The sequence below is a fragment of the Canis aureus genome, chromosome 7 (assembly GCF_053574225.1).
Source record: "Canis aureus isolate CA01 chromosome 7, VMU_Caureus_v.1.0, whole genome shotgun sequence".
In the NCBI taxonomy this organism is placed as follows: Eukaryota; Metazoa; Chordata; class Mammalia; order Carnivora; family Canidae; genus Canis; species Canis aureus.
Window position 1 is genome coordinate 60,071,029 of NC_135617.1, and position 9,645 is coordinate 60,080,673.

The 9,645-nt window shown below is 44.9% G+C and overlaps 1 protein-coding gene across 3 annotated transcripts in view; it reads left to right on the top strand.

Moving 5' to 3' along the window:
• MRPL14 (mitochondrial ribosomal protein L14) overlaps positions 1-9,534 on the top strand; it is a 13,795-nt gene extending 4,261 nt beyond the window's left edge. For all 3 annotated transcript variants that reach the window (XM_077903870.1, XM_077903872.1, XM_077903871.1), the window contains 2 exons: positions 7,023-7,101; positions 9,066-9,534. In XM_077903870.1, the coding sequence (XP_077759996.1) occupies positions 7,031-7,101; positions 9,066-9,432 (438 nt within the window). In that variant the 5' untranslated portion in view covers positions 7,023-7,030 and the 3' untranslated portion in view covers positions 9,433-9,534. The remainder of the gene's footprint in view (positions 1-7,022; positions 7,102-9,065) is intronic.
• Positions 9,535-9,645: the final 111 nt, after the last annotated feature.

Here is a 9,645-nt window from a genome sequence, read left to right on the forward strand (position 1 = left end):
TACTAATGGGAAGGATTAGTGTATGTGATTAAGTAGAACTTAATTTTGCCTTGTACAGTTTTTCTGACTTTGACCATACCAAGATTGTTACAGACTTATTTCTGGGACACTTGCGAGGTAGGGATGGTGTGTGTGTGTGTGTGTGTGCGCGCGCGCGCGTGCAGCAAAACTAGAATAGATAAAATCCACACACTGAAAATCCAACTTGAATAATTGAGAATTATCATGTATATTAAAGAACCACTATTTTAAGTACTTTCTTAACCAGGTGGAACATAAGGTAAATAAATAAGCATGGGACAAGAACCCTGGAAACATTTTATCTTTGTGAATGAAATTGAGAAATGGGGCCCTCACTGGTAGCCTTGGTAGAAACAGCCCACTGTACCATGGAGGGATGCTTTGCTTATTGATAGTGATGCTGTGAAAACTGACACCTTGGTAGGAGAATCAGATCAGTTTCAGCTTTGGTCCTGGGCTGGGTGTAGTGTAGATATTTATTGAAAAGACAGGGGGTGCCTGGGTGGCTCTGTCAGTTAAGCATCCAATTCTCGGTTTTGGCTCAGGTCATGATCTCAAGGTCATGGGATTGAGTCTGCATGGGGCTGTGCACTCGGTGGGGAGTCTGCTTGAGATTCTCTCCCTTTGCCCCTCCCCTCACTTGTGCATGCATGCTCTCTCTTTAAAGTAAATAAACCTTAAAAAAAAAAAAAAGCTTTTTACGTAGGTGGGGGATTGGCTAGATAGACGGTATTAAACACTGGGTGTTGTATATAAGTGATAAATCAGTGCTAATTCTATTCCAGAAACCTATACTGCACTGTATGTTAGCTAAGTGAAATTTAATTTAATGAAAAAGCTTTTTAATACCTGAATTTTAAAAGATTTGGCAGAAGAGAAAGAATGCTTGCCCTCTGTGAGGTGTGTTTCTGTGAAGTTTATTAGTGATTAGAGCAGCCATCTTAGTTGTATAGGGTAAAATAGATACAGACTTCTGACCTTGGACAGTCAGCAAGTTGCTTAATATTTTGGACTTCATTTCTTCATCTGCAAATGGTACTTTATTGAGCCCTCAGAACTATTCAAAAACCCTTAGCAGATTCAGCCCCTTGCAGACTGTTCCTTTTTGTTACTTGTCTATAGGTTTCTGTTGGGTGCTCATCAAGGGAATCATCCATTGGCTCAGTCAGTAGAGTAAGTGAGTTCGAGCCCCATGTTGGATGTAGAGATTACTTAAAAATAAAATCTTGGGACGCCTGGGTGGCTCAGCGGTTTAGCATCTGCCTTTGGTTCAGGGCATGATCGTGGAGTCCAAGGATCGAGTCCCATGTCGGGCTCCCTGCATCGAGCCTGCTTCTCCCTCTGCCTGTGTCTCTGCCTCGCTCTGTGTGTCTCATGAATAAATAAATAAAATCTTAAAAAATAAAATAAAATCTTAAAAAAAAAAGGGAATCATCCAACAAAGTGATCTATGAAAGTACTTTGAGAATTGTAATATATTCTACTTGGATGAGGTTTGAAAAAAAATGCACAAAACTTCCTAAAAGGGACTACTTGGACAACAAAACAATGAGGTTTTTTTTTTTTTTTTTTTTTAAGATTTTACCTATTTATTCATGAGAGACACAGAGAGAGGCAGAGACACAGGCAGAGGGAGAAGCAGGCTCCCTGTAGGAGCCTGACATGGGACTCGATCTCTGAACTGCGGCCACACCCTGAGCCGAAGGCAGACGCTCAACTGCTGAGCCACCCAGGCGTCCCAAATAATGAGTTTTTAAGCAACAAATAAGAGTACTTTTTGGTACAGAAGAAATGGGTAGGCTTCTGCCTTTCCCTGCTTTAATTAAGAGGGATGCTTCTATCTTTACACTAAGTGTTTTTCCTTTTTGTGGCTAGACCTTGCATTTGTGTAGTGTTTCTTTTCAGTTACTGACAATGTCCTTTGAACACACCTTTGTGATTGTGCTGAACTTTTTTTTTTTTTTTTTTGCTCTATTTTTAGAGTCTATTCCTCTTGAGAGTCCTTTAAAATGTACTTAACATGTTCAGGCACTTAAAGATGGAAATTGTTCAGGTGGAGACAATATATATGTATGCATGTATATCTCTCTCTTATTTTTTTAAGATGTTATTTATTTATTCATGATAGAGAGAGAGAGAGAGAGAGAGCGCTAGAGGCACAGGCAGAGTGAGAAGCAGGCTCCATGCAAGGAGCCTGATGTGGGACTTGATCCGTGGACTCCAGGATCAGGGCCTGAGCTGAAGGCAGGCACTAAACCACTGAGCCACCCAGGGATCCCCTGTATCCATGTATATATCTCTGATACTAAGTATACCATTTTGCTGATCCTTGCTCAAGTGGTACATTCTTGCTTTCCTGAAAGCACCAGAGGTATAGGCTCTTTCTGTCTGCTTTTCCAGCTGAGTCTCTGTGTGTTAAAATTCACTAAACATGAGTTCTCCTTGTCTAGGAGGCTTCCCCCAAGTCACTGGGAGCCTGAGTGAAGGACACAGGAAAGACCACCAACCCCTCCATTATGGAACCTCTCTGGAACTTGAGCATGAATTGCAGTTGCAGATTGAATTGTATTCATTTAATAGATACTTAGTAAACTCCATTTGTGTGCAATTACACTGAGTTTTCTAGTGTGTAGCACTGACCAGTGCAGACCTGGTCCCTGCTCTCACTGAGTGTATTTCCAATGGGACCTATAAGGTGTTGCCAAGTAAAATATTCACCTGTGTGTCCCTGAAACTTACAGCCCTCCCTGGCCTTCAAAATGGAAGGGAGATCTTAAAGCTAAACCAGGATGGAAAATGAACACAATTCTTGGACTGTATGAAGTAATCTCTCTCTTTCATTCCCTCCCTCCCTCCCCCTCTCCCTCCCTCCCTCCTTTCTTCCTTCCTTCCTTCTCTTGCTCCCCCCACCCCCCTTCCCTCTCTCCGGAGAGGTTGTGATTCATACTCTAAACCTGGAGGGCAATACTTGATGCTGACCAGGAAGTGGCATGAAAAGCCATCTCTGGCACTGGAGTCTCCTGAATAGTTGACCTCTGAGTGAGAGTGTTGTGGAGAAGGAAATGTCATTGGGGTTTTTTTTCCTGTGCAAATACAAGACTCAGAATGACATTGCTTGTGAAACAAAGCATTATATATAGACTGCTCTGAAGTGAATCAGGGCCTATGTCTGCTGATGGATTTATGCTGGGAAATAACATCAAGGTCATTCAGAGTTGCTTTGAAGTATATTGCTGCCTCCATTACTCTTGTCTGATCCAAACCAGTTATTTAGTGGTGGGATGAGGTGTTTTTCCTTTGTCAGGGAGGCTTCCCCAAGTCACTGGGAGCCTGAATGAAGGACACAAGAATGACCAGTGGGCATTGTAGGCCCACTGAGATGATTCTAGGGGCTTGTAAACATGGCATGGGCTGATCCTCCCATGACTGGCGCTGTGGTTCTAAAGTATGCTTGCATGTGATGTCCCGGTTCCTGATACACAGGTAAGAGCTCTACAGGGTCTGGCTTTCCTTCTGTGTGGAGCCACAGGTGAAGGGATTCTGTTTTTCTGTTGGCTACCTCATTTATTTTATTCAACAAATATTCATTGTGTTCCTACTCTATCAAGACTTGCTGGGGTCTTTTGCTGGAGTGGGAATGGAGGGGACCATAGGTTTTTGTTTTTGTTATTTTAAAGAAACAAGGGACATGTATACAGTAAGTGAACATATTTGGTTCTTCTGTGCTTTCTTGTTTATGAGAATGCTTACTCCTGTTCACTGGATGTCTTAAGTTCTTTGGGTGTGGCGGCAGTCACTATCAAATCCACTAAAGAGCTAGTGAAAAGTCTTTGAATTGGACCTTGTGAAAATGGAAGCACCCCCTGGAGATATGAGTGTGTTGCTCCTGTGTCTGAGGGCACTACACATAATCCTTATGATCTGAGTCTATATGATCTGTGAATTCTTGTGTGAGTTCAGATGCCATGTTACCAAGATCTCTGGTTCCTGAATTTTGGAGAATGAGTAGCAAGAACTAGAATGTTAAGTGTTATCAGCCTTATCTCAAAAAAAGTATCTAAATTTATGCAGTGACTGAGTTTGGATAGTGAACATTGGAGCTATGAGAGTTCCTCTGGCACGGGATCCCCCAGTGTCCTCAATGTACAAGAGGGGTAGCAAATGATGCTGCAATTTTACACAAAGCTTCCTGGAGGAGATGCATTTGGCGCTGGGTCAGATTTAGCTGGGCAGAGATGGGCATAGGTTGTGGGGGTGGCTTATGAGCAAGGCATGGAGAAGAGGTCTGGGTTTGGGTCTGTGCCCAGGCTGCCCAACAGATTGGAGAGAGGTGCCTTGAATCGTGGGTTTGTTGGACCCAAGTCGGGAAAGTTCTGGGAAGCCCCCAGCACTTTGGCAGTCCTTGGATTAACATAAGTGTTATTGAGGAAGAGGTGCAGTGTGGAGGGGGAGGGTGTTGCAGTTCTCAGGAGAGGGAATGTGAGTGGGTGGTGCTGGGCTAATCTTGAGGGTTCTGTGGAGGAGCTGAGGAGCCTCTTCCTGGGAGTGAGAACAAGGGCCCGCTAGAGTCAGATGGGAAAGCTTAGCTGACATCAGAGGTCCCTGCAGCCTGGACCAGACGGACTGCTTTTCAGAGCCTTTAAAAAAATTTTTTTTGAGGCTAGTTTTTAGTTATTGTTCAGTCTGGAGTTATTCTTGCCACCTACACTACACATTGTCTTCAAAACTTAAATCGGATTAAAGTGAGTAATTTTCACCTGGTGTTTATACATTTCAGTTGATTCAGCAAGCGTTGAGTTGGGCAAGAGAAAAATGTGCCTGTGATACCAGTGATGGAACAAAGATGAATTCACAGTTGGAAAAATATTAATATTTAAAGTTAAACCATGCATGTTAGCTGTTGAGTAAGAGCTGTTGGGTTTGGGAAGCCCAGCTACTGGGGTTCAGATTTCACCTTTGTCACTCCTGGCTGTGTGACCTTGGGCAAATTCTCTAACCTCAACGGGCCTTATTTCCTCATGTGTGAAATGAGGCTAATACTAATGCCTGTTCCATAGAGTTTTTGTGAAGCTTAAATGAGAGGATAACGTAAAGCCCTCAGTCTAGTGCCTGGTGTGTTATAACTATTGGCTTTCAAAAAGAAAGAAAACGGATGCCTGGGTGGCTCAGTGGTTGAGTGTCTGCTTTTGGCTCAGGGCGTGATCCTGGAGTTCCAGGATCGAGTCCCACATTGGGTTCCTGTGAGGAGTCTGCTTCTCCCTCTACCTGTGTCTCTGCCTCTCTCTCTCTCTCATGAATATATAAGTAAAATCTTTTTTTTTTTTTTTTTTTTTTTTTTTTTTTTTTTTTTTTTTTTTTTTTTTTTTTTTATAAGTAAAATCTTAAAAAAAAAAAAAGAAAGAAAAAAAATAAGCAGACCAGATGACCCTTAAATCTGCCACTGCTCACCCTGAACTCTCCTGCAAGAAGTGAGCATTATATGGCTGGGTGAAGCTATAAGGTGTTGGTGTTGGGGAAGACCCTTGGACTGAGGCTAGGCCTGGTTCTGGGTTTGCCTGTGGCTAGCTGTGAGTCTTCACACAAGTCACTTCATCACTCTGTAGTCTCTCTGTATCTCTGTTTCCTCATCTGTAAGACGAGATGTAATTGGATGGGCCATGATGATGGTGACAGAGACAGCCAGTAGGTTCTGAGTGTCAGGGACTGTGCTCCGTGCTTCATACAGCTTATCCCATGACCAGCTGTGAGTAGTTATTGCAGATGGGGAAGTCAAAGCTCAAGAGTTCTTGTCCCAGGTCACCCAGCTTTAAAGGTAAAGCTGGCCTGGTCTGCTAGTCTTTGATTCAATGTGTCAGATGTTGATAGTTCTATAAGTTCACTGCTGCCTTTTGCAATTACTTTTCTGATCATAGTTACATTTTGGCCAGTGCTTCCTGAGTTGTCTTATGGAAAACACTGGTGACTAAGCTTGTGATTTGAGGCTAAATTGTAGTTAATAAACATTTCTGGAGTGTCTGGATATTTCTTTGGAAGTAAATAGTGGCTCCCTCTCCCACCCTTATTAAATAAAATCTTATCTGAGGTGCTTTGAACTTAGGTGAGGGAAGGCTGTGTGTGGTAGAGGTCTTTCTCAGCAGAGTTCTCCATGAGGCCATGTGCAGCCAAACGTTTGGATAGAACAGGCATGTTTTGCAGCTGGCTGTAGGATTTTCTTACACATGGCCCTAACTGATGCCCAAGTGTTGGCGGGCAGCTGGGGTTGCCATATTTGTTGGTGCTAGGGAGCCACAGGGTTGGGGTTCTCCAAGTTGGAGGCATTGGTGTTGGGTTGGGGTTTGTCCTTTTATCTCCAACTTGTTCTCCCAAACTCTGCTTTCAGCTGTAGTGTGGGGCAGGTAGTTTTTCCGTGTTATATTGTTGTTTGGGATACTGACCCAGATAGCAGCTTTGGTGATTGACTTGGCAAGGACATCCTTTGGCTCTACTTGGCTAGCCCTGAGCTACCCAGGTGTTCTGGCTTTTATATTTGGGGAAAGGTAATGTGGTGACAAGACAATACAGCCGCTGCTTGGGCAGTTTACCTTTAGGGAGTAAAGTTCAGACTTCAGGAGGCACCTGAGTGTCAATGGTGGCACTAGTATGCAGGCCTCTGGAGGACTTGGGCAGGGGTCACTAGGTGGGTGTATACCAGAGGATTCCTGCTTTCTTCCTGTCTGTGGAAGTGATGTAACCAGGAAGGCATCCTCTGTGCTATTGTATTATAGCAAGAACTGCTGTGGGCCGTTCCAACTCTCTGACCCCAGTTAAAATATGAATCAGCAAAACTGTAGCTGGAGTTCGATCTAATCATCTGCGTATCTTTTAACCACTAAGATTTATATTTAGTGACTAATGATCTTACGCTAGAAGTACCGTCTCCCACATGAGTCCTTGGCAGGCTGGCTCTGAGTAAGGAAGGACACTGATTTAGAAATAAATCCTTTCCCCCTCTTTTCCTGCAGGATTTGCCATGGCTTTTTTTGCTGGGCTCTGGGGCCCCTTCACTCATGCAAGCAGAGCATTCAGCCAGCGCAGTTTCAGGTAACTTTCCCATTCAATTCTTAGAGCTGTGTCTTGGAGTAAACCTCCCATCAGGGATGGGTATTATGTGACTAGAAAGGGAGTGGGAATGAAGAGAGGTAGGCTTGGCATCTGGGAAAACTAAAGGGGCCAGAGCAGCTGGGGTTTGGTCAAGTTGGGTAAGAGGATTGGTAAGGAGGTGGCTTTGCTATTGGAGAGGGAATGGCCTATAGTAGATGAAACTTCAGTCTTTGCCAGATTTATAGTGACCCCAACATATCTCAACCCTGTCATTCCCCCCATGCTTGAAAACCCTCTTTTAAAAACAGAAGCTCTTTTTAAAATGTTATATGCTTATTACCAAGACTCTGGCATGATAGAAGTGTGACAGCCTCCCCTCCTTTTAGATGCTAAGCTAGGACACAGAACATGGGGTTCGTTCTTGTTGGCAAACATGCCTCCTGGCCCCATTTGTGCACTTACTCCCTGGCATTTACTGAGCACTGCGCCTAGGGTTGGTCATAGATGAATAAGAATTGCTTCCTGTGCTGAAAGAGTCTTCACAGTTGGCCACAGGAGCAAACTTGGAAACAAATAAGTCTGAGGAAATGTGACCAGTATAATAATAGAGGTTTGTACGGTACTTTGGATAGCTTGAGACCCGAGCTGCTAATGGAAGAGGAGGAAAGGAGAGCAGAGGCAGCCTTCCCAGAAGGGAAGTAGGAGCAGGCCCTGTCCAGACCTCCAGGAAGGTTCCAGACCTCCAAAGAGGGCTGAGAGGTTTGGCGTGCCTGGAGGGCACAAGGTACTCTATGGTCCTCAGAGGGCAGGTAAGTGGGGCCAGGTCAATAGTGTAGACAATGGTGGACCATTCAGCAGTTCTAAGGGGAGTGGTCTCAGTTTTATGTCCTAAAAGAGCTCTTGGCTGGCAACACAAGACACTAATGTAACAGTCTTGGTGTAAGAGAGAAAGCTGCCAAACAGAAGTATTGGTGGAGGTGGAGGGAAAGGACAGAAGAGCTTCACAGGTAGTATCAATAGGACTTGGCAGCCAGAGTGTTGATGGAGAGAGAGATTTATGGCTTGGAGGCTAGAGAAACCATTATGTAGATCAGAAATGTAGCAGCATGGGGAGGTTTGCAAGGGGAGATGATGAGGTCAGCGTGGGACCTCGTGAGTCTGCAGTATCAGTGGGACATGTTGGGAGCTGAGAGTGGAAATGTAGGGCCAGAATATAGGCGAGGAGTAAGGCTAGAGATGGGATTTACTAGTTGGAAGCAAAGGGAATAAATAAAACTTCCCCAGAGTAGGCATGTGGGATACGAGGGGAGAGCCTAGGATTATCCTGGAGAATGCTAGCACTTAAAGTGCTAGCTTTGGGAAAATAGAAATCCCACTGTTATCAGATTGCTTGACAATAGCGTCTCTGCCTTTAATAGGTACTGCTTAAAAAAAAAGTTCCATTCTAATGGGGGAAAATGCATTGAAACCTTGACTTATTTCTGGTTTCTTCCATCATGTCAGGGGACTCCCTTAGCCAACCTACTTAACTCCTATCACCTGGTTCCCAGCAACACATAGATGGGAAGTTTGGGAATCAGTTTATTCTGGGGGAGCAGGTTTTACAGGCTAGGCAATAGGTGTGGCCTGGCCCATAAAATATTCCCTTAATCCTCAGAGTTTTTTTGGATACCAAAGGCTTTCAGTTAGGCTGCCATGAAGTTCGTTGTAACAGAAAGTTGGGCTGTCTTTAAAATCCTTCCAAATTGGAATGTTGACCCAGCAACAGAAGCTTTTGATTGTGAGGAAGCTGTCTTGGGCACAGAAAAGTCTTCACAAGCACCTGATTTTCTGTCAGGGCCCTGGGTTTTGCTCTGCTCAGCATGTCATTGCTAACCTGGATCTCTCCCAGGCCTTGGCCTCAGGGGCCTCTGCACCCTGACTGGGAGAGAGACAGACCTAAGACTTTTTTTCTCTTTCCCCAGCACCACTGGGAGCTTCAGTGCAATTCAGAAGATGACGCGGGTCCGTGTGGTGGACAACAGTGCCCTGGGGAATACTCCGTACCATCGCCCTCCTCGTTGCATCCATGTTTATAACAAGAGTGGGGTGGGCAAGGTGGGCGACCGGATACTGCTGGCCATCAAGGGACAGAAGAAAAAGGCGCTCATTGTGGGGCATCGCATGCCTGGCCCCCAGATGACCCCCAGGTTCGACTCCAACAACGTGGTCCTCATTGAGGACAATGGTAACCCTGTGGGCACTCGAATTAAGACACCCATCCCTACCAGCCTTCGCCAGAGGGAAGGCGAATTTTCCAAGGTGCTGGCCATTGCTCAGAACTTTGTGTGAGTGGGGCTCAGGCCGCTGGCTGCAGGGGAATTCAGGGGAGGGCACTCTGGGCCCCCTTGGCTGGGGAACAGTGTCCTATGAAAAAATAAACCTTTTCATGAATGTTTCTTCCTAAGCTTTCTGGGATATAGTCATGAGGTGAATGGCACCGAAGCAGTTAAAAGGTGGCCAACCCTTGTCTGGCCACACAGATGGCATGAGGTATGAGCTCAT